Here is a 13,403-nt window from a genome sequence, read left to right as displayed (position 1 = left end):
TGATTAAAATAGGTCTTGTTAAAATATTTTTAAGTATTTAGATTTTATTTCACATACTCTTGGTAAAATATGACTTTTGCACAATTACATGTATTATGAACTACTCTTGGTAAACTATTGGTTGAGTACAAGTATTGTAAATACTCTTGGTAATATATTAAGTATTTAAAATACTTACCTGAGTAGAAGTATTTTAAATACTCTAAAATATTTATCATTTTAAACATAATGTGATTATGACCAGTAATATGTACCATGTAATATAAACTGTTCTTGATCAACTATTGGTGGAGTACAAGTATTCTAAATACTAATATTACTTATGTATTGTATAAGTTTATGTATACTTAATTATAAGCTTATTATAAGCTACTTTTGGTAAAATATTAAGTATTTTAAATACTCTTGGTAAGTTATAATTGAGTACAAGTTTTCTAAATACTCTTGGTGAAATATTTGGTATTTAAAATTTTTTGGTAAATTATTAATTGAGAATAAGTATTCTAAATACTCTTTGTAAAATATTTATTATTTAAAATACTTTTGGTAAATTATTAATTGAGAATAAGTATTCTAAATACTCTTTGTAAAATATTTAGTATTTTAAATACTCTTGGTAAATTATTAATAGAGTATTTAGAATACTTATTCTCAATTAATAATTTACCAAGAGTATTTAAAATACTAAATATTTTACAAAGAGTATTTAGAATACTCAATACACAAATAAACCTTTCACTTTTGACATATTTAATTAGACAGTACTTTAAGTTTCTGCTGCTGCTGAACTTAGCAGGACTGGGTTTCTCAAAAGCATCTTAGCACGAAGATGATTCTTAAAAGGTAAAGCCACTATCACTCAACATTTTCTGTTAACATTTCCAGTTAAGATGATCGTACCACTAAGATGTGTTTGGGAAAGTGGGCCCAGAACTGATATGCTAAATTTCCAAAAAAAATTTGGAAAAAAATGTTTGTTAGATGTCTTATTATTTCTAAAGGATCAGAACCAATCTGCCCAAGCGTTTCAGACGCATGTAGATTAGCTAGAGTTTCTGTGTAAATTTGGGTAGGGTGGGACCTGTTAAGAGTTTGGTGGTTAGTTCTAGTCAATGACAAAATGCCTATAAAGAACCATAAAGCTACATTTTCATGCAGAAGAAACCTCTTACTCACGAGTGTCTCTCACAGGTCAATGCTCTTCTTTCATTCGTTGTGCCGATGCTGGTCATCTCCACCATGAATGGACTGATCGGACGACAACTTCATCAAATATCCCAAGAGACCCTGCTCCCGTCCTGCAGCTATCCAACAGCGAGAGGTATCACCATGGAGAGCGGTCGCATGCGCTCACTTCGCCATGGAGTTCAGGTCCTGCGTAAGTATGAATGTGATATTGTGAGTTCGGACTACAACAGCATCTCTAACAAGCCATTTCTACTGGCACCACAAATCATGGTGCTGTTTCTGATTAAGCAATATAAGCAATATTGCAGTGAGAAATATTGAGTATCTGGTTACAATGGCACCTGTCAGGAGGTGGGCCACACATATTAGGCATAAAGTGAGCAGTCAGTTCTTGTTGGAACCAGGAAAAATAGACATAAGAAGGATGTAAGAATGTGAGACACTTTGACAAGGGCCAAATTGTGATAGCTAGACAACTGGATGAGAGCATCTCTAAAAGTGGTGAGTGGTGTTCTTGGTACGCAGTGGTTAGCACCCACCAAAAGTGCTCCAATGAAGGATGACAGATGGACCGGTGACATGGTGATGGGTGCTCAAGGTTAATTTATGCAATCTATTGCATGGATTTGGTAATCTCTTGGTGCCAGATACCACAGGACACCTTCAGAGGTCTTGTGGAAGTGTTTTGGTGGCACATGGAGGGCCTGCACAGTATTACGCAGGAGGTTTTAATGTTACGGCTGATCCATGACCTGCCGACCTTCTTTCCTTATTTTAATCTGTTTCTGGTCATCAGGTGTGCTGGTTATTGCCTTTGTGGTGTGCTGGCTGCCATACCACACACGTCGCCTAATGTACTGTTATGTCACAGAGTGGACGAGGTAAGTGCTTTACTGGATAATCCACACAACATGTATGTGAACCAATGGGGCTGATTGCAGAAATGACAGTGGAGATGGCACATCTGTATCAATGGGCGATGCTTTTATTTAAAGCAAGGAAGGCAAATGTAGCAACAACAGTGTCGCACAGGGACTGTTACTGGAGTAGCATGGTGGGCTTACCCGACTAGAGAGATCACTGGTAGCATTGTGTAATAGGGCAAGTCCTACCTTGTGGGCTGTACGGATTTCATCAGATACTCAAAAATACAATATCAGTATTGGAATAGATAACATGCTATTGTGCCATCTCCACTTCAGAGCTCTAAGCTTTGAATAGATATTTACCAAGTCAACCAAACAAACCTCAATTAATACATTTGCCTGTATGTGCTCTCCACAGTGCACTGTACGATTTTTACCACTACTTCTACATGGTGACCAACGTGCTCTTCTACATGAGCTCAGCCATCAACCCCATCCTTTATAACCTGGTCTCGTCCAGCTACCGCCAGATCTTCTTTTCCACCCTTGGCTACTTCTGCTGGAGTTCAAGAAAACTGAAGGCCAAAGCAAACAGCAGGAGCCTGCAGTTTCCTCCCTATCAAACGCCGACAACTTTGGCCACGCCACGCACCAGCCAACACACTCTTAGCTCAACAGATGTGATGGAGACTATGAACTGATATAGATGTTGAATGTGTCATATGTCCTTTAATGCTACATGGAGCCATTCTGTGAGAACTTCTTTGTACATTATCAGCTGGATTTGCTCATCGGAATGACTACAGAAGGACTCATCGTTGTATCGCAATGACAGTGTTAACTTTGTGGCATTTCCGAAGCTTTTCTCTAAGCCCCTTCTGTAGACGTCTTACATATGGAAATGGTTTTTCAAGCAAGGACAGAAAACATTCCCTCACGTTGTGTGAATATACCTTAGTGTGGCCTTATATCGTCTTTTAGCTCTCATACTTGTTCCCCCAAAGAACAAACATGGAAGTATTTCAGTTGCTGATGTACTGTACTCTTGTCACAGTGTCCAGTCTTAAAAAAAAAAAAAGTTGTGATGTTCCAACTGCAGGGTTATCCTTCTTGGAAAGGAAACCGCATTGTCCGGTTGTATGTTCCGATAAAATTAGTTTCCTTGATTTGAACCAATTCTGTAATATTGTTAATATCATCACGGTCCAATGAAAAAGATGCATGTCAAAAATGGTGACCTTACAGGTGAAGGAATGGAAGTTAATGTAAAATAAGAGTTTATTCCAGGTCATTTAGATCATTTCTATTCATCTCTTTATCCAGAATTATTCACACAGTATACAGAACAGCTACTGGGCTCAAAGATACATGTTTTTCCTTTAATAATTACTGATACTGTGTACCATATTAACCAGACAGGTTGTCATTTAGGTAAGTGTCATGCTACAAACTACTGTATTAACATGCAAATTGTTCACCTTATAGAAACATATTTATCTTTAACATCAATTTTAATGAAACTCACCTCACTGATTTTGCTTGGCTTTTTGACCAGTAGAGTAAAATGTAATTCTGACAGCACAATTTAGTTTAAGTTATTAACAATACTTTTTACTAGTTAAAAATAAAATATTAATACATTTTAGAAATCTGTAAGCGAACATATTTCACATGCATACTACAGCTATTCAGAACTAAATCAGGAGATTGAATTGGAGCTTGAATTCTAAATTGCAATTATCAACATTAATTATAATGAATATTTGGACTTGACTATTCTACTAGTCAGAATTACAGTGTGGATATGTGGAATTACAAATTCTGCTTGTAAAAAAAAAATCTGTAGTTCTTTAAATTGCTATAATTTTACTAGTAAAACCTCCAGTTATAGATGAGAGAGGATGAGATCCCACATAAATGAGTGGCAACACAACCAAATAACATTAGGGATATGTGGTTCTGGCAATATGACCAATCAGAATGACCTTTATAGATCTGTGGATTAGATTATTACTAGTGACATTTTGAAAATACAATTTCTACTGTGGAAAATTATATTACAGGGCTCTTGGACTTGTCTTGCCTCTGCAGCACCAACTGAGCTCCACTTTAGGAGTTATAGCTAGCTCGTGAGACCATGACTAACCCTGTAGGAACAGAGTGGTTTAAAAGGTGAACACCAAGTTAGTTACCCTTTAAAATGCAGTTTTAAAGTAAAAACTAATAATAATCAAATCTACATTAGAAAACGTAGTAAAGTCAGTTAAACATCAGTGTGATTTTCCTCAGTCTGTCAGGATCTGACCTCGCGCGCGAAGCGGCGGGATGCACGAGCTGCTCCACTTCGAGTGTAGCATCGGCTAAGCGCTCCCTGAATTACATTCGGGACAGAGCAATAAAGAGAGGTAAACCCAAAGATAAACACGGTGTTAAAGTGAGGAAATGGCTCTAGGCACAACTTATTAACGTTATATTCGAGTCAAGATGTTTAATTCTTTCATACGAAAAATACAAGCTGCCGTCAGTTAGCAGGCTAGCTAGCCAACTAGCAGGGAAGGGTTTGCACCACGCAAACGTTAAGGCAGCAGTTCGTGGGTTACTGAGGCTCGTTAGCTAGCTAGTGCTAATTCTCTCACAGATTATGTTCAAATTTAACACCAAAGAAAGTGCAAATCGTAGTGTAGCTTATGCAAACTAACAGTATTTTAATTTCCAGGTCTTCAGAGCAGGTGGTGGGAGAGGAGAAAGCGTTAGCACTAGCTAGCTATCTCAGTATTTTCCATTTAACTAGCTAGCTAGCTACAATACGTGGCGCCAATTTACACTATATGTCCAAATGTTTGTGGACACCACTTCTAACGAATGCATTTAGTTAGCTAGTGCTAGCTAGCTAGCTAGCTTCTTTAAGGTGCACCCATTGCTGACGCCGACGTGCAAATGCGCGCGCACACAGCTGGCATAGATGAACCTTGAACCTTGGCACCATTACTAATGCCAGGTGATACTTTTGGGATGAGATGAGGTAGTAATGGTTCAACACCCTGACCACAAGAGCAAAGTTCTATCACTGCATGCAATCAAATCTTCACAGCAACACTCTAGTAGAAAGCCATCCATGAACAGTATGCAGTTACTCCAAAAAAAGAAAGAAATAAGAAGCAGGTTAAACTCCTGATACCCCTGAACCTTCAGAATAACATTGAATGAGCAGGTGACCCAATACTTTTGTCCATATGGTGAATCTGGTATTGATGAGCAGAGGAATCTTCTGTTCCTAAACCTTCTTGGTACTTGGGGCAGTGGTGGCTCAGCAGTTAGAGCGCAGAGATAACGATAACAGGGTTGTGGGTTCGATTCCCGGGCTCGGCAAGCTGCCACTGTTGGGCCCTCTCTGCTCCCCGGGCGCTGGAGTTGGCTGCCCACCGCTCTGGGTGTGTGTGTGTACTCACTGCCCCTAACATGTGTGTGTGTGAGTGTGTGTTCACTACCAGATGGGTTAAATGCGGAGTCCTGTGGACTGTACAGTCCACACTGTACAGTGACAAATACGTGCACCTTTACCTTCATTCTGCCCCAGCCTGGTCTGTTTTGTGGCGGCATTATACATGTCCCACACTTTTTAAGATTTTTTTTTTTCTCTAGACAGTGGTTCACAGTCCTGTGGCAGTTTTTAGAATTTCCCCAGCTCCCAACACACCTGATCCAACTAATGAACCAATTAACAAGCCCTTCCTGAGGTGACCTGGGTGTGTTAGAGCAGGGAAACATGACAACATTCAAGGTAGTGGGCTTGCAGGATCAAGACTGGAAATCACTGGTCTAGATTGAAATGATCCCAAAAAGGACCTATGCCAATAGATGGAATTCCTTACCCAAATGTTTCCGAGGTCAGATGCTAGATGTTCTGAGATGTTCATCTGCAGTTCTAAAGGGACCTTTTTTCACAGAGTACCTTTCAACTTGGTTAGTTGGTGTTTTAATTACTAGCAGTATTACTTGCTCATCACCACATCTAATTTGAACAATGCCTGTCAGTGTCTTAATGACTGTTTAATTTTTTTCAGGGGCACAGACTAGCCAAGAGGGACAAGTGTTGTGAGAATATCTTGCGCCTCTCAAAATGTTCTTCACTCAACTTTTCACCTCCAAACGAGGGACCCTGGCCAGAATCTGGCTTGCAGCCCATTGGGAGAAGAAGATAACCAAAGCTCATGTCTTTGAATGCAACCTAGAGATTACTATCAAAGATATTATTTCTCCCCAGGTATTGTATATTGCACTTTGTAGGTAAGTGTAACACAGCATTTAAGATGTTTACGTTCTGTTCTGCAGATATTACACAACAAGGGAATAGTTTAGAATAGAATTGTCAAGATTATGAATACTTAACTCATTCGGTCTGTGTCCTCCATGCTTTGCCGATAGGTAGCGATTGGTTTGCGGACTTCAGGTCACCTGCTCTTGGGTGTTGTGCGGATCTATTCTAGGAAAGCCAAGTATCTCCTGGCTGACTGCAATGATGCTGTGGTTAAAATCAAAGTGGCTTTCCGACCAGGTTACTGCATCCACTGCATTTTGCAACTGTGAACTAACAGAGTAGTTTGGAGTCCAAGCATTTGACCAAACCTCTGAATTGGGATTAGTAAACATTTTAAGTGAGGTCCATCAAGTAACATTGATGCGGATGAATGCTTGCGCTCATTGCTTTTTTTGTGACTTTTCTTACTCCTCCTAATAATCATTGTAAAGTATTTACATATACATGTAATTTTTGGACATGTCTCTGCACAACAATCATATTTCCTTTCTAAAACACTTCAACAGATTTGCTCTTCAGTTCAGTTCAGGCTATCTGTGCATATGATTACACATACCTTCAGCCTTGGATACGATTAAAGCCACACCTTGATGTCAAGAAGGCTCAAATGAACTGAATTGAATGTATTCATGGATTTTGAGACTTCATTTCTCTCAAAGGGTGTGACAGAAAAACCCTATTCAGTCATTAGTAATGTGCCTTATAGGGAGAAACAGTTTTAAGCTTTCTACACACCTCAACACACCTGAACTGAATTCTGTATTATGAATTATTGTGCCGTTTCTGGAATATTTGTTGATTCTTAGAAACACAAGCCTCCCGTTAAGAAAGTACAAGGGTAAATATCACTTGCTTATATGAGCAAACTTTGTTGTCTCCATTTTCCACTGTTTCACTGTTTGTTGCTTAGTAATGCCCCTCACAATGTATTTTGGGCCTCATTCAGCTTTATGTGGTGAGCTACAATGTTTACTCTTAATTTCCAGTGCATTGTGGGAGATTGTAGTGCCCTCAAAATTATGTTCAAAATTCACGTACAATTCAAACACTCAGAGAAAAATGATTGATTAGTACTCTATATTAGTGCCCTAACATAGTAAATAGTGAGTCATTCCGGTCACAGCCAAGATTTTTCTGTGCCGTTGTTACACTTGTCTTTATCACTGCTTGATTGGCACCTTTTTTTTTTGTGATGATGGCCAGTGTTCAAAGGATCATGCAAATTATTTGAATTGACTTGAATTGGATTGCATTAATTGTATAGGGAGTATAGGGAAGAAAGGTATGGCAGTTAAACCACCCACCCTGACTTCCTGTTGTTGAAGCCAGACGTTTATTAACAGGTGGACATAGGTAGTTAAGTGTATTAGATTGAGAAAGGAAATTGAGCTGGCGTGCCAAAAAAGCAGTATTATCTACAGTATTGCTATAGTTCTCTGTAATGACGATTGCAATCCATCAAAAGAAAATAGGCAGCGATGAATTTTCTGTTTCTCTGTGAATTAACAACAAACTAAACCAGATTCAGATTGTAAGTAGACGTAAGGAAAACTATGCTTGATCTTTGCTGTCATGACAGGACAGACCGATCTGCCTGATGAAGGGATGGAGGCCATGTTTAAGGCCATTACCCTGCCTGAGGAATTTCCTGACTTTGATTCACAGCTGCCTGATCTTAAGTACCCCCCTTCTTATTTTTTTCAAAATAAGAGAAATTCCACTGAATTCTCATCTGTGTTGTATGTCTATATGCAGGATTAAGGTGTGATTTGTTTGTCCTCCAGCACCATTGATGTGGTAGATCACTTCTCATTAAATCAGTGTCGTACAGAGGAAATCACTCTGAAAGAAAACTTTGGGAACAGTTTTCTCTCTATGGATGACTTGGGTAAGAGAATATGAGCATCAGCAGAACCAGTTGTCATTGCAAATTTGTTTAACTGCAAGGACAAACCATTGTTTTCTTTCTAATGTAGGAGATGACGCCCAATCTCATCAGGGTCTATTTGATATGAGTCTCCACACTCTCGGTACAACTGGTGACGGGTTTGGTGACGAGGGGATGGCTTTTGACCTTGTTGGTACTGATGATTGGTTTTTATAAATCATTACTGGTAGAATGTTTTGTATCTCTGTTCTTAATTGAAATAAATTGCAGAGTAAATGTCCTTTACATAAACAATTTGATGCCAGCATGCATATGTAGAGCTTACGTTTGAAATGGGGCATACATTTTATTTTCAGATTTCATTGTAAATGCAAATGAGAATTCTCTGCTGGACGACTCCAGTGGAAATTCAACTAATGAGCTCCCTGCAACACCCCCACCAACTGCTATCAATTCAACAGGTAATTACAGTCACTTTTATTTTCCTTCTTGTGTGTTTATTTTATATCATCTGTCATCTGTTGTATTATCCTACAACATCCATACATCAGTTAAAGGCAGGGTTCTTCATTTTTGGTCATAAAGGGCTTGGATAATCTTGTACAGTTAGTTTACCTGCTCAAACGCACCTGATTTAGCTCAACTGCTCTGTTAATTCCCTGGTTCAGTGGGTGTCTTTTAAGAAGTAAAATTAACAAGCAATGTTGAACACTGGCTTATAGACCGCAATTCAGAAAGTCTGTGTTTTTGTTGTTTTATAAGCCATGAAATGTGTGCAGTCCTGTGATTAGTGGTGTTAAGGCTCCCCTCTCTGGTAATTAAGTGTATTACACTTTTAAAGAATGAACTTAGTAGTTCACTCCACCAGTCCATCTGACTAGAGAATAGATTGTTTTATCATTTATAAATAACTTGTACAGCATAGTTTTCTTTCCGATCACGTGAGTAATAATATAAATTACATATAGACTAACCTGCCAGAGATTGAAATTAATTTGTTTAATGTAACAAAACGCACTGAAAAAACACAATGCTTGCCTTTAGTTGTTTTTGTTCTGCTTTTTTGTACTGTTGCAGCCCCAGAGCTTGCTATTCCTGCTCCTGTGACAGAGACTCCTTCCATGAATGAGACCACACTGCTGGACAACATAGAGGAAGGCTTTGCCCTCGAGCCTGTGGCTGTCACACGTAAGTGGCAACTCCAAGGATATTATATTTTCTAATGATAAGAAAAATTTAATGAAAAGAGGTTTTCTTTTCTCTTCATCAGTAGTTCTCTGAGAACTAGGTAAAATATTTCTTAGAAACTATATAGAAGTTTGACACATCATTTAAATTAAATAGATTCTTTTGGTATACTGTGATATTGCCACCCGTATTGGTAGTGCGGTATTAAAGTAAAGTGCTAAATGTATTCTTCTTATAGTCACAATTTGATTCTTGTTTTTAGCCACTTTCGAAAGAAAAAGAGGGAGCAGAAAGAGAAAGCTTGTGGTTGATCAGTCTAAGGAGCTTTCTAATGAAACTATCAGAGCCCAGCTAGCTGACTCCTCTGACCTCTTGACCCCACTGGACCTAGCACCACCTACACGGCAACTCATGGACTGGAAGGAGAATGGTGGAGTGGATCATCTGTTCTCACACTTTTGTGTACCTGTCATACACTCAGACCTGCAGAAGGTAATATATGCACACACATACATCAGAGCTGTATTAGAAATGGCTGGATGTTCTTATACAACAGTGCAATTTTTCTATACATTTCATAAGGGAATTTTAATGGAAGTGCACTAAAGCTGCAGATAATTGAACACACCCATGGGTTTGCTGTCCCATGTTGATGACAGTCAGCCAACATAATGCAGCACTAATCAATATCCACCCACACACTTATATGCAGTGTGCTTTACATTAACTGAAAGCATTTCCGTTTATGCTGTAGATTCTTACTCAGTAAAATCTGGTACATTTTTAAAATGGTAAAAGCATTGAAGTTGCTGAAGGATGCATTTATGTGTCATTGGATCACCAGGTACTGATGTACGGAAACACAATTCAGTTTAGGCTTCAAGTTCAAGTATGCAAATCGAGCATGTTTAATACAAGCTCATTCAAATGTTCAAAAATATTCAAAGATTTATGAAAATTAAATACAGCAGCAGGGGCCATGTTTCTGGGAAAAAAATATCTTATAAGAGAGTCATATACAAGTTGGTATATTTGAGCCATTTGGGCATTCTTGAGATTGTGGCTGCATTCAAAACTACATACCAGTACAACTGTGTGGTTTTGGGCACAGCTTGTGTGTATTATTGAGTCAAAACAGGTACATGCATATATGGCTGTACATTTTGGCCTGCTCCATCTGTCCATTGTCAGTTGTCAGCCTCCCAGTGAAAGCACAAGCTATCATTAGTTTGTCAAAGTAGGGCATTCTGGGTAATTACTTAGTCAGTCTTGCACTGAAGCAGTACACATTGGGTAAATGCCCTTCCCTTTTTCTTTTCTTCCAGCTGTTCCTCAGAGATGTGTTTCCTGGGAGACAGGGGGCGACTGGCAAAGCAGGAGAGGACCAAAACCCAGAGGAGATGAAGGAGCAAGGGAGAGAGGGTAACACACACACACACACTCATTTTCAAATTATAAACACATCAAAAATAGTTTTGAGTTTTTCATGTATGTATGAATGTACATGTGTAGCTGATTGCGAGAACAGTGCTTTGCCGATGATGGAGGAGTTTAGTCTGTTGCAAGAGACTGTGGATCCACACAGAGAACCAGGGGCAGGCAGTTTCATAGAGCCCTCAATCACCCACACAGAGCAGTCCTGGGACACTGCCAATGTAAGGAGTGTATGCACACACAAACTAACAGTTTCTTCAAATATAAATATATTGCTGTGCATCATATTCAGTTAGAAAGATATTCACATAATACACAAAATATTTGCATGTTTTGAGATGTTTGTTTGGGTATGAGAGCATTTTTAATCTGGGCATCAAAACCTTTACATAAATAATATTGTGGCCATCCTTCCTTTCTATACTGGCTGCTCTAAATTCCATCCCTCATTCGGTAACATCTAATCATTTGCTGTCCGCCTACTGCTCACCTGTGTCCTTTCCTCCTCTGCCATTCTCTGCTTTGTACAACACCACCCCCCCCCCACCCCCCACCCCCACCCCCCCCTTCTGCTTATTCGCTCACTCACTGTCTCTGTCTCTCTTTATCACAACCTCCCACTCCTACCTTGTTCTTTTTGTTCCAGGCTATTTTTGAAATGTCTTTCACTTTCCCACTATTTCTTTCCTTGCCTTCAGGAGGAGAGCCGGTTGGAGATATCATATCCTGAGCCACTCTCTGAAGAATCCATGCTGGCACATCCATCTGGATTGTCGAGGGAAACCCCACAGACACAAACACGAACACAGGTAGTGCTAAATATATACATAAATATTAAAAATAGTGGCTCATTTATTTAATTATTTATTTTTTGTTTTTGTCACACCACTCTCACCCCTTTTCCCACTCGCATAAGTCACAAGCATTCCATTGCATACTGTCCTATTTTTTTAATGAAGTGCTCCTTCTTTCTCTTTGTTTCAGCAATCTGTATTGGACAGCCCAGACATAGAGGAGAAAAGAATGACCAATCGTGCCCAGAATCTCCTCCAAGTCCTTAAAGTAAGTTATGCCTATCTACAGGCTGTCTACACAGTGATAGTGTGGCTTTGATAGAGATCAGGCCTGTCATAGAAAGCAGCTGAAGGCAAAGATTTAAATGTGAGAGGAAGGATTACGAGAAAAGGAAATTAAAATGAGTTGGTGGGAGACTGCTGCCAAGGATGGAAACTCAACCAGCGATCTGTTTCACTTTCTACTGTAGACAGATGTACACTTCTCCAACAGTACTGTTTAACTGTCGCACAGTTCACACAGATATAATTTGAAAGGTGTGATGCTGGTTACTGCTTTTTCTTTGTCATACATTTACAGTGTCCTCCACAACGTATCCTATTTTTGATTTATTTGCCTCTATACTGCACAATTTTAACATTTTGTGTAAACACATTCACATGTGCACATATTTTAATAAAGGGTATGTTTTATTTTTTATAAGCGCTAAAATGAAAAATTATTTTCCTGTCAGCTCCTTTCCATCAAATTGAATTGTGAGATAAAATGCTTCATGTGGTGATGTAATTACCTGCGAAAGAGCTCTGTTGCATAAGTTTTAGTTTATTAATACAAAAGTTTGATTTTGACAGTGTCATTTGCTTTCCATCACAGTGTTCCTGTCCCTTTACTGTATATGGCCGTTTGAGCACTTTTCATTTAGAATTGAAACCTGCTTTTTTAGCCAATTCATAACAATAGAATTTAACCCATCTGTGGCAGAGAACACACACCCTCACTAATGGATAAGCAGCTTCCTCCGCACCTGGGGAGCAATTAAATGTGAAAGCACTGTTTCTCCACTGTCCACATTAATGCAAATTGTCATGTCTTTGTTCTAACAGAATCAGGACCACAACCCCAGTGCCAGGTTCAGTCTTCACACTCTTTCTGAAAGAAGCAGTCGCTCCAGAGCAGCAGCCATTTTCTTTTGCCTTTTGGTGCTGAAGAAACAGCGGGCCCTTGACTTGCACCAGAGAGCTCCCTACAGTGACATAATTGCCACACCCGGACCCCTTTTTCACAAGCTGTAGGACAGGAGGTTGTTTTAATATTTTGGGCTTAGCCGAGCACTAAAGATCTGGACCTTTTAAAGACTTGTATAATTTGGTTGAAATGTATTATTATATTTATTAAGGACTGCACTTCAGTGTTTCCCACATTTGTAACGCACAGCCCACACAGTGACGCATGCAGAACATGGTAAACTAGAACCAGCGTTACACAAAGCAAAATGGGTTTGTTCAGATGGAGCAAGTTTGGCCACACTTCTCTTGAGTTCTTAAAGCAGGCAAGCCTAAAGTTCAGCACTATTACTGAATGAATGCTCTCTGTGGAAGTTGGTTTCGTTTCTTCAGGCATTTTATTGAGTTCGACTGGGTTTATTTACTCGACTGCTTGAGTTTTTAAAATAAGTTTAAAATGTACACATGTATGTTTGAGTTTTTCTGTTTGTGCCCACATGTAC

General features: G+C 39.1%; 2 protein-coding genes across 2 annotated transcripts in view; both read left to right on the top strand.

The window, feature by feature from the left end:
• LOC140556958 (neurotensin receptor type 1-like) overlaps positions 1-2,858 on the top strand; it is a 3,801-nt gene extending 943 nt beyond the window's left edge. The window contains exons 2-4 of the mRNA XM_072681074.1: positions 1,192-1,378; positions 1,985-2,069; positions 2,473-2,858. Coding sequence (XP_072537175.1) covers positions 1,192-1,378; positions 1,985-2,069; positions 2,473-2,755 — 555 coding nt within the window. The 3' untranslated portion in view covers positions 2,756-2,858. The remainder of the gene's footprint in view (positions 1-1,191; positions 1,379-1,984; positions 2,070-2,472) is intronic.
• A 3,316-nt stretch (positions 2,859-6,174) lies between these two features.
• On the top strand, positions 6,175-13,308 carry rad21l1 (RAD21 cohesin complex component like 1). Its single transcript, XM_072681073.1, has 13 exons — positions 6,175-6,318; positions 6,480-6,609; positions 7,952-8,051; positions 8,157-8,260; positions 8,349-8,453; positions 8,617-8,721; positions 9,338-9,448; positions 9,711-9,940; positions 10,774-10,870; positions 10,961-11,103; positions 11,584-11,694; positions 11,867-11,944; positions 12,781-13,308. The coding sequence occupies exons 1-13, from the start codon at positions 6,175-6,177 to the stop codon at positions 12,967-12,969; spliced, it is 1,647 nt and encodes a 548-aa protein (XP_072537174.1). The 3' UTR covers positions 12,970-13,308.
• Positions 13,309-13,403: the final 95 nt, after the last annotated feature.

The sequence above is a fragment of the Salminus brasiliensis genome, chromosome 6 (genome assembly GCF_030463535.1).
Source record: "Salminus brasiliensis chromosome 6, fSalBra1.hap2, whole genome shotgun sequence".
In the NCBI taxonomy this organism is placed as follows: Eukaryota; Metazoa; Chordata; class Actinopteri; order Characiformes; family Bryconidae; genus Salminus; species Salminus brasiliensis.
This window is presented reverse-complemented; position numbering and strand designations above follow the sequence as displayed.

Coding starts and splice junctions, on each gene's coding strand:
- rad21l1 (XM_072681073.1), top strand. CDS start 6,175: ATGTTCTTCACTCAACTTTTCACCTCCAAACGAGGGACCCTGGCCAGA. Junction 8,454..8,616: donor GATGGCTTTTGACCTTGTTG/GTACTGATGATT, acceptor TTTTATTTTCAG/ATTTCATTGTAAATGCAAAT. Junction 11,695..11,866: donor CACAAACACGAACACAGGTA/GTGCTAAATATA, acceptor TCTTTGTTTCAG/CAATCTGTATTGGACAGCCC.